This window comes from Equus przewalskii, chromosome 14 (genome assembly GCF_037783145.1).
Source record: "Equus przewalskii isolate Varuska chromosome 14, EquPr2, whole genome shotgun sequence".
NCBI lineage: Eukaryota > Metazoa > Chordata > Mammalia > Perissodactyla > Equidae > Equus > Equus przewalskii.
The window spans coordinates 60,395,250-60,408,505 of NC_091844.1; the positions used below are offsets into that span (position 1 = coordinate 60,395,250).

The window sequence follows — 13,256 nt, forward strand, 5'->3', positions numbered from 1 at the left end:
CTTAAAATGCAGATTCCAGGGCCCTATTCACAGAGACTCTGGTTCACTGGGTCCGGAGTGGACTTTGGAAATCTGATTTGAGAACCACAGCCAGTGATAGGCTGGACTCCTGGCTCCAGTCCTTACCAGCCTGGCCACTAAAGCTTGCTGAGTTTGGCTCCCTTTCCTGTAAAATGGGGGTGTTCAGACCTACGTGACAGGGCTGTTTTCATAATCAGAGATCATGTCTGTAAGGGGCCCACACAGTGCTTGGCACACGGTGGGCATTCGATAAATGACAGGAGCTGACATTTTTCATCAGGCTATGCCCCCTCCTCTCCTCAGTTGGTGTCACACGTGAGGTGACTGGGAGAAACTGAAGCCAGTTTAGCAGCAATCCTGGAGGTCAGAGTGATGGGGGATTTGGCTTTTCCTGGGCTAACTCATGACATGCCTCAGGGGTATCCACAAGGGCAGGGCATCTAATGAGCATCTGCTATGCACAGGCCACCATGAGGCCTCTTTTACATCAGCATTCACTTTTGATATTAATCACAATCCTGGAAGTCGATGCAAGTATTCTCATTTTTAAGATAAGCAACAGATTTTTCAAGAGGTCAAGAACGGTGTCTAAGGTCACACAGACAATTGATAGCAGAGCCAGGAGTTGGACCCACATTTGTTTGCTTCCAAATTCCATAATTTTTTCCACAAAAGAGGAACCAAGTGGAAGGCAAGTCATGAGTAGCTTTAAGATCCCTGAATGTGTTCCTGTCAGAGGGTGGCAGGAGGTCTCTCTAGGGTTCTGGCAGGGGTAGTCTTATTCTCAGGAGACAGGGAAGGGGGCCTTGGTGGGTATAGGCAGTGAGGGCAGGAGGGGCCTGGGAAGTCAAATCGATTACAATAAACTTGGGCTTGATTTTCTTGTGGGGCGAGGGGCTGTGCAGACGGCCAAGGGGAGCCAGGAGGGGGGTTTCCTGACACTCTTGCTCAGCAGCCTCGAATAAAGATTTACTGTCCCTTCTCCTGCTGCAGCGCCAGCGATGTGCCCTCCCAGCTTTCGGTGAACTTCTACAAATCAACGTTCACCGGTTTTTATTTAGTTCAGAGCAGCTTGAGGCTCTAGCTAAATGGCAGCTGCCTGCCCCTGGTTGCGAGCTGCCGGGGGGCGGGTGGGGGACACGCATTTAAATCTCAGGAATGTCTGTCCTTGCAGGAGCTGCACTTGGCAAGTCAAGATGCTTTCTGTTTCTTGAGTGAGCTAATTTCCCATGGAAGAAGGTTGTTATGCTTGGTGGCGGGGTGGGGGGCGTCATCCTAACCTGATTTACCTGTTAACTCACATTCTTGGAGAGATGAAGAGGGATTTTGTAGGGGCGTGCTGAGACCCGAACAGCTGCTGGCCCTATATCTCCATCTTGTCTGCGTCCCCCATTTTCTAAAGGAATTTTATCATTTAAGGAAGAGGAGCAACAAAGGGGGCCGCCTGTTTATGGTTCTCATTGGAATTTTTTATTTGAATTGGTGACTATAACTTTAAACTTTACTTCCTTTAAAACTTTCAACTATAACTCCTTCTATCTTGAAGGTGGGTGAGACCCAAAGTCTCTCTTTTACATTGGAGTCTGGTGCATAGAAGATGCTCACTACATGGTTATTGAATGAATGAATGAACTTAGTTTTTTAGACTCTGACAACTATGGATGATGTTATAAAGGGATAGTAATACCTGAGAGTGTCATCGAAGGTTGAGACGGTTTGGTAGAGGGGACAAGTGACATAGCAACACCTGATGTTTTAACTATGGCTTTTGCTAATTCTTAATTTAGGAGGAGCAAAGTGTAAGAAAGGCTTCCTGGCTCTCCCACGCTCCTCCTGGACGTTAGTGAGTCAGGCTTATGGAACACGTGCTTGCTGGGGGTGGAGGGCCGTCAGCTGGGCCATGGTGCTTGGGGGAGATAGATAAGTTTTGGAAATGGTCTCTGCTGTGGAGGACGTAGAAATCAAATGGATTTTACGATCTAAGTTGTCCGTCATTTGGCTGTAGTTTCTCTCCCCTCCACCTCTCTCCGCCCAACGTTACCTGCTTTGAGGGGATACAATCAGAGTTTGGGTGCTGTATGGGCCAGTTAGAATGGTAATGGGCAAGGTATTAAACCTCACTGAGGGTCAGCTTCCTTATCTGAAAATGGGGAAGACACCAGTACTCTGCCTCAGGGTCAGTGTGTAGTACAGGTGTCTGGCACAAAGAAAACACTCGATAATTGACAGGTACAGTCATAAGAGGTTGTCAGGACTCTTCCCGTTGCTTGCATTCTGGCTAAGGCCCAAAGCTGAAACCAGAAGTCCTCTCCTACCCCTGTTCTAATTGAGGAGAGGTGTCTCTGGACTTCCCATGGGTGGGACCATTCCAGTAGAACCCGCACCATCACCCAGGCCCGTCAGCAGAAGGAAAGGACCAGAAGAAGGGGGGTCAGTAGCCACCTTTTGGGGAGAGCAGTGTTCAGGGTAAGAGGATATTGCCTCCCTTCTTCCATGCTTTGTCCTCCCCAACCCAAATGGAGGGGCTTCAAGAGAATCACTCACCAAGACCACAGGGTCTGCCAGGAGGGGAGACAGGCCTCTTGTTCCCTGCCCACCCTTCTGAGCCACAGCACCCCCTGCCCACCAGGGGCACTGCAGGAGCGGAGCTTGTGGAGAAAGTTCTGGAGAGTATTCTTGCAGTTTAGAAGTACTCTCCCTTTCAGGGTAGAAATAGGGGGTGCTTGACATGTGGTCTCTTCGCGTGCTTGACCTGAAGTTGGGGGCTTACTTGAACAGAGGGATCACGTCTGAAGGGGGGAGGGGTGCTGCTGGAGGGGCTTGGGCCAGCAGGGCTCAGGAGGCCAAAGGTGAGGTGAGATGGGAAGAGAATGGTGACCTCGCCCCATCCCAGTTCTCCTCAGACCCCAGAAGGGAAGAGAATCCCAGTCATTCCCATGGCTCTGTGGGAAGGGGCTGCCCCGGGGGCTGCTGGGCCAAGGGATGGGACACCGAACTCAGAGAAAAGGATGGGGCATAGACCTTTGGCCCAGTAAGAGGGGCCCAGGATAAAGCTGAACACTGCCCCCTGGCTGCAAATATCCACACATATCTCCTCCTCAGAAATCACTGAGAACTGCTGCCCTAGCTGAGACAGCAGAGAGGTCAGGGACACCCACCCTCCCTCCGTCCACTGGCCAGTCCCTTAAGGAGACCTCTGTCACCTATTCCTCTTCTCTGTGCACACACCAAAAGAGGACAGGTGATATCTCAGAAGTGGTCCATGAGCTGCCATCATCTGCTGCCGTCTTAGGGGTAAGGGGTGGGGAAAAGCTGTATCCTTGCAATTAAAACAAAAACAAGTCTAGATTATTGGAATAATTAAGAAGTTATTAAAGATAGAGTTGGAGCAATAACTGGGGGAAAATGAAAACCATTTCCTATTTGTACGCCAAAGCTTCTCAAATCAGGAATCTTTATATACACTGTTATTAGCATAAGAAAATGTAGGCTAATGATATAGAGAGGGGTTTCTGGAGCCAGACTGTCTGGGTTTGATTCTCAGTTCTGCTACATGCTGTGTGGCAAAAGGCAAGTTACTAAACTTCTCTGCGCTGCATTTTCCTCAAACTGTAAATTAGGGCTAAGAATAGTACATACCCATGGTGGTGTTGGGGTGATTAAACGCAATAATCAGGTGAAGCTCTTGGAACAGTGCCTGGCACACAGCAAATACTGAATAAATGCTAGCTTCTGTTGCTATTCTTAAACCGTGTCCACCTTAAGTACATGAACGAAATCAGCTGGCCCATGGAGTTTCTAGAAGCAATGCAAAATCCCATTATAAAGCAACTCACAGCTTCTCTTTGTGTGGGATATCAAAGTACCCCCAAAGACACAATAACGCACAGCATAGCTCCCGCTTTAACACGGAAACTAGAAAAAGGTATTTTCTTGGCCTGAGGTCCACCTGTACCCGCTTTGTGGTTCACATGGAGCTGGGTCGGCACGACTTCATAGACAGCATTTCTCTGGCCTGGGTTCTTCAGATTAGCTGCTTGCTGTTATCACATAAGCCACATCATCCTCTCTGCTTCATTTCATACCTAAGTAGAGACAGCCTTTTCCCTTTCAGCTGCCGGGGAAGATTTCCAGACAGAATGTCAGGTCGTCTTCTAATGTAACAGTACAATAACATTCAAGGCAGCAGCCATTCTGAATGAAAATGACACACAGAGACAACCTCCGAATTGTGAAAACAAAAAACAGAAAAGAAGGCCTCACTCTTCAGCCCCAGCCATCTGATCCCATTGATTTCTGTGCCCATGTTCCTGGCATCTGTTAAAATATTACCAGAGTCAGTGGGGCTTGACTGGTTAAGACGTTAATTTCTACCCTATCTCCTAAAACACAATATTGCGTGTTTACGGACTCAGAAGATTTAGATGAAATCACACAGGAACACTTACCTGCCTTGGCAGCTGGGCTTTTAGATGATGAATATGTAAGAGCCGATGGGTAGGTTACACCCTTTTGGGGTTTAGCTTCTGCAAAAGAGGAAAAAAAAAATATTTTTAGAGCTCGAGGTTTTAGATGGTTCTGTTCTGAGAGGTTGATTCCCTCCTTCCAATTTGTTTCCCTTGAGTGCAGTAAAATCAGTTTCCCTGGCACTGAATTGTTGATTACAATAAGAAAGTCAAGTCGAATTCTGTTTTTCTGTGTAGCCTGTGTCTTATTAATATTAGAAAGGAAGCAATAAAATGGAATCACGGAGCATGACTCAGAGTAACATTAGTAACTCTTATTTTGCCTGTGAAGATGTGACACGTAAGCTAAGGTTTTCATACATGTGGCTTCGCATGTTTAATGAGGTCAGTACATGGATGTAAAAACACTGCCCGTGCTCTCCTTTCGGAAGCTGGAGAGCTCGGTTCCCAGGCTGGCTGTGCATGAATGACTCCCTCTCTCTTTCATGGACCCCATGGGAGCCATTTGAATTCCGCGGCACTAGAGAAACCTTAAAGTAGGTAAACATAGATCAGTCTTGAAAATAACCATTTGTTGCCCACCCAGGGAGAGAAAGTTGAGATGCCAGGTGAGGAGAAGGAATGCTAACGTGTATAAGGGAAACAGCGGAGGCATAAAAAAGATAAACAGTCGGCTGATGGGGCTGGGTGAGAGAGTACCAAGCCTGGGATGACTGAAAGTGGTCTGCAGAGCCTTTCTCCACCGTGAAGCGAGCAATGCCTGAAAAACCCCGGGATGAGATTCCTTGAAAAGGAAAGTCAAAGCATCACTGGAATGTAGGAAGCTCCTAAGGGCAAGGAACTTGTCTCACTTGGTAAGTGTTGAATTCCCAGTGCCTAGAGCAGTGTCTGACTGTAGTAGATGCTCAATAAATATTGATTCAGAGAAAGAATATCTTAATGCTTGGATCTCTGTTCAAATTCAAATACCCTGGGGAAGGGTCTCACCGGTTATCCAATATTTACGTCCGATAAAGAAGGCATTTTAACTCTCAACCTGCGGGAACATTTTTATAGGATGGGGCTTGGGGAGGAGACCCGGGGGGTGGAACAGAATTTAGTGCGTGATTTTGCCAAAGGTCCTATTAGCACAAAGGCTTGTGGAGTCGTGAAGCAGACAGAAGACAGGGTCTCAGGAAAGGCCTGGGATGGGCAGTAAGAAAATCTAGGTTTCTGTTTCTATTTTACCATTAATTAACTGCCCAATCTCTGAGACTCTCTTTTCTTTTATTCAGGAAATTTGGATAAAGATATGGACCAACTTACTTGCAAAGTTGTAGGGGTCTAATGGAAAAAGAAATTAAAATGTTTTGGAATGATATATCACTAGAGAGATACAAAAAGGTTATTTTGGTATTATCCATAAATGTCACTCAAAGTGAGGATGAGGCACAATATTTGAGCTTACTTGCGTTACTTCATCTCAATAAAGTCACCTGGGAACAGAGCTTGGCATTTGAGGTCCTCGCCCTTGCCTGGGCTTGCTCCACAGACAATGATTGAGGTTATTTCAGACCCAAGGAGGGCCCCCTGGCTGTGGGCCTCCCTTTATCAGCAGAGCGCTGCAGAGACATCGTCTCTATTTCCTATTCTTCTCACATCTAAAATCCTACGGTTCTTTCTGTTTCTATTCAGAAGGAAAAGGAGCATGAGCTGAGTTTTCTGAAACGCGGATCAAAGAACAAACGGGCAGTATGAGGAGGGTCCTCTCTGACCTTTCCCATCCCTGGACTGTCAAAAGATCGAGCTGACCAAAAATGCACATCCCCTCCCCCGCCCTCGGCTCCCAGCCTGCCAAAGTCAATTAATTGAAGGAGCACAGTGACGTGTGAAAATTAGAAATGAAAACCTAGAGAAAGGTCACAGAGGCATGAGCCTTTGGAGGAAGATTCTGACATGATCTGGCTAAACTTGTTAGCTGTGAGCCTCTGAGCAACGGGGAACACCTCTTAGTACCAGTCAGTTGCTCCCCTTATGCTGCAGTGTGCTCTAGCTCATCCATTTGAAAGAGACTCCTAGCCATTGCAGAAGCACAAATGTTTATTACCATTGGCCAAAAATGTCACTAGGTGGAATGAAAGGACATGGAAGTTGACACTTATAGAGAATAATTTCAGCAGATAGATTTTCATTTATAAAACCCAAAACATCTCTACTCTCATGGAAATAATTTTTCTTTTAAACCTCTGTTGGGATTCTTGGACTGCTGGCTAAGCCTGTTTGCTTGGTAAACACCTATGTGGAGATTACATTTCTCTCTAGGCTCAACAAATTTGTATTCTAGACCTTAGCGTTTTCATACGGCCCCTATGCTGAATGTTTTGTTTGAGGCAAACCTCATGGTACTGTCCACGAAAATAGTCCATAACCAATCTATAAATGAAAATTTGGGTGAGTTTATTCTGAGCTGAAATCTGAGGACCATGGCCCGGGGCCTTTCTTCCCGAAGCAAGAAAGGGCACCAAAGAAGTCAGGTACACAGAGTGGTTATATACCCCCAACGAGGATGCTTTACATATGATTGCAATGTCCCTCCCACAATAGTCACAAGATTGCCCTGTGGTACAGTGCTTGATGGACACAACAGGTAGTGCATCTGCTATCTCAGAGGGCGTAGCAGGAGGCAAGCATTGTCTTGAGCTGGGTGGTCACAGGTGAGCGCAGCAATCAGTTCCTAGCCTAAGGAAAGATGCTTAATCCTCAAGGGAATGCCAACGTTGGGAGGGGGAGGGAAGTTGCACCTTTATCTCAAGGGCCTTTGTTCTTGCCAGAGGGAATATCTAAAGCAGATATACAATGCATGCTCAACAGCCACGGTCAGGCTCTTTTGGAAAGACAAGGTCAGGCCGAATTAGGTTTATACCAAATGGCTTCCTCATATTCTCCAATATATCCTATTGCTTGCCATTTTTATTTGTCAGTACTGTGGTTGATGACCTCCACTCTCTGACGTAGAAACCGGTCTAATTTGAACCATAGGTGTGCAGAATTCCATAGATAAGAGGAAACAGGGATTGCTCAAGTTGAGAAGAATCCTAAAAGGTCTGTTTGTAGCCCTATTAAAACTTTGAACAATGTAGGATAGCAGGGTTTGGGGCATGGGACAGCTAAAGGTGCTAAAAAACCACCCAGATTGGAAGACCTGCTCTGAGACATTTCTCTCTTCCTTGCTTCAGTTGGTCTTCCATAGGTGGCTCCTTCTCAGGAGAGACACATGGCTCCTAATCTTATTAAGACGCCAGGAAGGTTTTAGAGAGTGTAGTTCAAAATCCTGTGGAGCCTCTTTGGAGAAAATGGGAGCCCAGGGTAGGGTAAGCGTAAGGTGAAGATAGAACATCGTGCTGTGCTCAAACATTAATGGGGGCAAGTCAAAAGATTGGAGGGCTCCCACTGGCCAAACCTGGAAAATCTGAGCACCAAAAAAATAATGATGATAATGGATTATAATATATTGTATTTTTAAAAACAATCCGTGAGTCCACAGGGATACTTGAAAAAATGTATGGAGAGGGGGAGAACCCCTCTTCTTTATATAAGAATACTAACAAATGTAGAAGGAATGACAGAATTAGAACAACTGTAATTGTGCAATTACTAATGTAATTCTTGCTATAGCAAGGATCATCAATGGATGTTAAAACCATTGGTTAAAATTTATTGGGGAAAAAGCTATTCATGCTGTTTCAAAGCATCACCCTACAGATTGCTTATTAATGACAAAGTACGTTTATCATGGAGAGATACTGTAAAATACCCAAGTAATAAGATTTAGCATCACTAACAATTGGACATACTGACATTACGTGCCTCCTGACATGGCCATTGTGATATGACACAATGGATGTGCTATGATACTACCTAGGTAATGTCTTTGTCAAAATATTTAACCTGCATCCAATCATGAGTAAAACCGTTGGACCTGTTTGTGGTCCAGAGTGTGGGATATTGTACTAGACAACTGGCTGGGACTTAAAAATGTCACTGGCATCCATGACCAAAAAAGCTAGTGCAGTGATAGACAGTTATAGATTAAAGACTAAATAGATGTGACAACGAAATGCGATGGATGATCTTTGATTGGATTGCAGATCTCCCCCGCCTCCAGAAAAGCAGGAATTACCGTAACAAAGATTTTAGGATAATTGGATGCAATTGAATAAGAGCTATTTATTAGAGAATATTATTGTATCAATGCTAATTTTTTAGGTGTGGTATTGGTATTGTGGTTATTTAGGGAAATGTTCTTGATCTTACAAGATGTGTGCTGAAGTATTGAGGGATAAACTGTCACGATGTCTGCAGCATGGCTATTTTCACATTTTCACGTGGCTCAGAACAAAATGTAGACAGACGATAGGTAGATGGATAAAGCAGATGAGCAAAGCATTAACGATTGGTGAATCTAGGTGAAGGGAATATGGGTATTCGTTGTACTATTTTTACATTTTTTATGTAAATTTTAAAATTTTCAGAATAAAAGATTAGATTGGGGAAATTCACAAAAATAGAAAAAAGGCAGAGGGCCGGTCATGGCAGTCCAGAGATACTTGGTCACCTCTTCACACTAATCATTAGCTCATCTACTAATTACCTCTTTGGAAGAGGGGCAAAAAGATTGAACATGATTATCTATAAAATCCCATGGAGCTAGATAATGGAACTGACTAGTGAAACAATTAATTAAATAAAAGGAAATCTCAAATTAAATTATAGCTCAGTCCTCTAAGAGCCTATGTCCCTATCTACTCATTTGCCAGAAATCTCAAGGAATGAGTTTCCAGATACGAGGCATATTTGGCCTAACTAAAGGAGTAGTTCAAAAACCCAAGTTATTAAATGTAATTCACTTAATTACAAGTTTGATTGAACTTATAGATAACTGCAGTGTGTTTAAAATGAGCAATTGGAGCTTTTTCCTATTCCCAGACTTTGTAGTGGCTTAGCACTGTAATTATATTTCATTGTTTCACGATTCTAATCATCAGAAGAACTAACGCTTCAGATTTCTATGAAATGACGTGGGCCATAAACTCAAACTCATAGCACATTGAGAAGAGCACATTTCATCCCATGAGGTCGCTTAACCCAAGCGCCCTTGCTGAGCAGCATCTCTCCAGCGTGTGGGCATACCTGAGACGATAAAGGATTCTCTCCATCGTGGTAGGGATAATGATTGGACACCATTGGAATAACTCCCTTTATAGCCAGACTGTCCAGCAACTTTCCGAACAAGTATTTTCCCTCCTGAATTATCGAGCACACCACTATGAAGAGAGAAAAAGTAATTTTTAAAGAAGGAACAAAAAAATATTGTTTGACATGATCAACAGATTATCAAACCAGCCACCATCTTTATTTAGAAATACGAAAGCAGCGACATTAAGAAAACGTTTACCTTGACCTGCAGCCCAGTCCTCAAGAATGGTGCCTCCATTGCACAGCCCGGCATCTGACCTCTTGGGAGGAATGCCCATCTCGTTCTTATTACAGGACCTGATGGTTCCATCTGTCAAGAATTTCTCTTTGCCACCACGCCACCAAATTTCTTTTCTTTGGTTTCCTCATTCCCACTAGTTCTTTTAATTAAAACCTCTTTCCTGACAATTTCCAGTTTGGTTTTGTGACATCACTGAATGACTCCAGTTATTTCAAAGGGTGGTAAGACATTTTTTAAAGCAAATTGTTCCTTTTATGTTGGGCCAGAGAAGGAAGGAGTGCAGCTAAATTAAACTCATTAAAGAGTCCCCAAAGTCTGGAGATTGTCTCATTCATTTCTAGGATTTTGAAGGTTTTAGATACTGATGTGACAGCAACCGACATATCTACCTCTTTCCTTCCACGTGAGGCAGGGGCTCCATTCTGGTTCTTAGCTGTCACTTTCACGTTGTCGTTTCCTTGCCCCAGAGCCTAAAATGGCTCCTTTGGGTATCTGTAATTTATGGCATGGGGGAGCTAAAAAAAGTACTTAGATTTGTTCCCATCAACACCCTTCCTTCCCTCCAGGAATGAGAGTGGCCATTTCCTGCTCTCCCACCTTCGTAGTGAGTCAACAATTTTCAACACCCAACTTCCCAATGACCCAGAAGGAAAGAAAATGATAATAATACTTGACAGGTGAAGCACTTGATTGCTTTAAAATCATTCCCACATACGGTATCTCACTGGGTCCTCCAGGCAAACCTGTGAGTTGTGGAGTGGAGGGAATGCTGTTATTCCTGTTTCATAGAAACAGGCTTAGACAAGCTCAGTGACTCACTCTGGATTTTCTCACTAGTAAATTGCAAGGCAAGAATTTGAACCCAGGTCTAACTGACTCGGAATCCTGGATTTGTCCCCCTTGGTCGCAGTTGCTACTTGGGATTCAAAAGCACAGGCATCTCCAGACACCAAGTCCTCATCATTCCGTCACTTCTTTGCAACCCAGCCCTCTCTTTCCTCAGGAGCTCTCAGAATCAATCTGCCTGCAGCCAGGCTGGTCCCAGCAACCCTGATGGACACACAATTCCCACTCACACGTCTCTGTTCATGCTGCCCTTTCGCTCTGGAAAACCTGGGTCCCCCTTCTGCCTGACTGGGCCTGTGCAGCCGCCAGGTGCAGCTCAGTCCAACAACATCTCCTTCACAGAGATTCCAACGTGACTTAGCTGTGCCCCTTCCTAACAACGTTTTAGAATCTTGTCTCACATCTGAGACTGATTTTATTTGGTCTTGTACTCTTTCCCAAAAATTTCTTGAGTTAATTTTGTCTCCCATTCAGGTTGGAAATTTTCTTACAGAAAGAACAATGTTCTATGCTTCTGCCTTGGAAGGCCTGTCAGTGGTGTGCGGGAGATGCTCATATTGGCTTGCGAAAGCCAATTGTTAAGCTTTCAGGATTGTACAAGCTGGTTCATTTCACACTGGTAGACTGCAATCAGCCTTGGTGGGAGGATTTCTACCACAGAAATTGGTAAATCAGCACCCCTACCCCTTTTCGGTGAGCTGGTTGTTAAACATTCATTATCACACCGCTAGCATAGGCTGAAATTTCTAATTATTAAAAAAAAATTATCCTATGGTCCCTTTGCTTATAATTAATAGGGAAATAGAAATAACTCTACCTTTTTATTTTCCCCCAGAGAAATTATTCTGCCCTTGGATTTATATTCCATTGTGTTGAGAAAATGTGTGCGCGCGCAGGTACTTGCTCTTGTTTAAAAGTCAGAAGCATTACAGCTGCCATCAGAGTGAGGGCAGGAGCGGCCTGTGCTGAGCTTCCTTTGGGCAGTTTGAAGGGGATGGACAGGGCCCAGGGGGTTCTCAAGCCGCACTGGGCTGGGGACATCCCCTGTGAGGGTTATGGAGGACTGAAAACTCAGACTTTAGGAAAGATGCAGATGTGGAACTATTGTGTTCTCATGAGGCTTTCCTGTGGCAGACAAGAGTGAAGCCTCATCTTGTGGGTGGACTTAACTGGAGGACATGGATATTCCCAGACATTCTCCTAGGGAAGGGCCGATCCTGGGAAGATCAGTGGTCTGGAAACTACAGGAGGCAACTGCAGTCTACAGAGGTGGAAGGCACCAGAGACCGGACCACTGTAGGAGATACGGGAGGAAGGAGAGAGCCTGAAAGAGGCTGTGGCTTCACTTATGTGGCAGATGGGGACTCAGAGCCATGGTAATTTAGAGAATTTATGTAAATGTGACCTTAATTGTATCCTCCCTCAGATATAGGAACTTTGTATATATTCTCTGAAAGCAAAACCAGCTTCACTTCTTTGCATTCCTCAGACACCCTGTGTGTTGCTGAACATGGCCTTGAGGTGTGCCTCCTCCCTGACCCTGAGGACTGGGATAAGCTGAGTGCCAGCTTCTTGGCTCCTTGACTTCTTGGCTTCTTGGCTCGGAGAAAAGAGACTGCCCACTTTGAGGCCAGGTTTTGAATGGCTGCCACTCTCATAGCAGGCTTCTGTTCAGAAATCAGTGTGAAGAATGCTCTGCATGGAGACGGCCTCTTCATTGCCCGGCACAGAGAATTCTCCCCCATCCCCAGCACTTGGGCCCACTTTAAATACAGAAATTAGTTCAGGGCCAGACTGAGCCAAAATATGATGTGTCGAATATGTTCATTATCCATTTGGTTTGAAAGAATCAAGGAAATCATTCATAATAAGACATCTGATTATGATATATGGTATGAATTTAAGCTAAATCTTAATTTCTAAATCAAAGTATGCTCTCTGCAGTTTCCCAGTTCCGACTGTGGGGGACTCTGGCAGGACCATGATGAACGGTCCCTCGTGTACTTTCAACTCACACACATTCTCTCTCTTAAATCTTGCCTTCTGAAAACCGACTTGTTCTGTTTGTGAAAAACGGAACTGATAGGATCCAAAATTCCTATCTGTTTTCCCTTAAGACTTCTATTCATCCTCCCCGTGGACAGTGATATTACTTTCCAAATAGTTTCCCACTGTATCAGTCACTGGTCCAGGAAGCTACAATGGCACTCAGTTGCTCAAGTGGCAAATCTTGTTTTTTGAAACATTCGAGCTCTCCTCTGCCCCTCTGCCCTCATGTATATTCTTTTTAGCAAGTTCCTACACTCCAACCCAAACACTAGGATTGCTGAGTCCTAGTCATTGTCAACGCTCTTCTTATTTTCTCCCCAGAGGTGTGTCCATCCGTCATAAAGCCTTTCCCAACTTTGACTGCTCCAAAGTCTGCATCCCCTTCACGTCCTCACTTT

The 13,256-nt window shown here is 44.7% G+C and overlaps 1 protein-coding gene across 2 annotated transcripts in view; it reads right to left on the reverse strand.

Moving 5' to 3' along the window:
• The window catches only part of VIT (vitrin), a 114,185-nt gene that overhangs the window by 53,596 nt on the left and 47,333 nt on the right, over positions 1-13,256 (reverse strand). For both annotated transcript variants that reach the window (XM_070574082.1, XM_008519387.2), the window contains exons 5-6: positions 9,657-9,790; positions 4,470-4,547 (exon numbers count right to left, since the gene is read on the reverse strand). In XM_070574082.1, the coding sequence (XP_070430183.1) occupies positions 4,470-4,547; positions 9,657-9,790 (212 nt within the window). The remainder of the gene's footprint in view (positions 1-4,469; positions 4,548-9,656; positions 9,791-13,256) is intronic.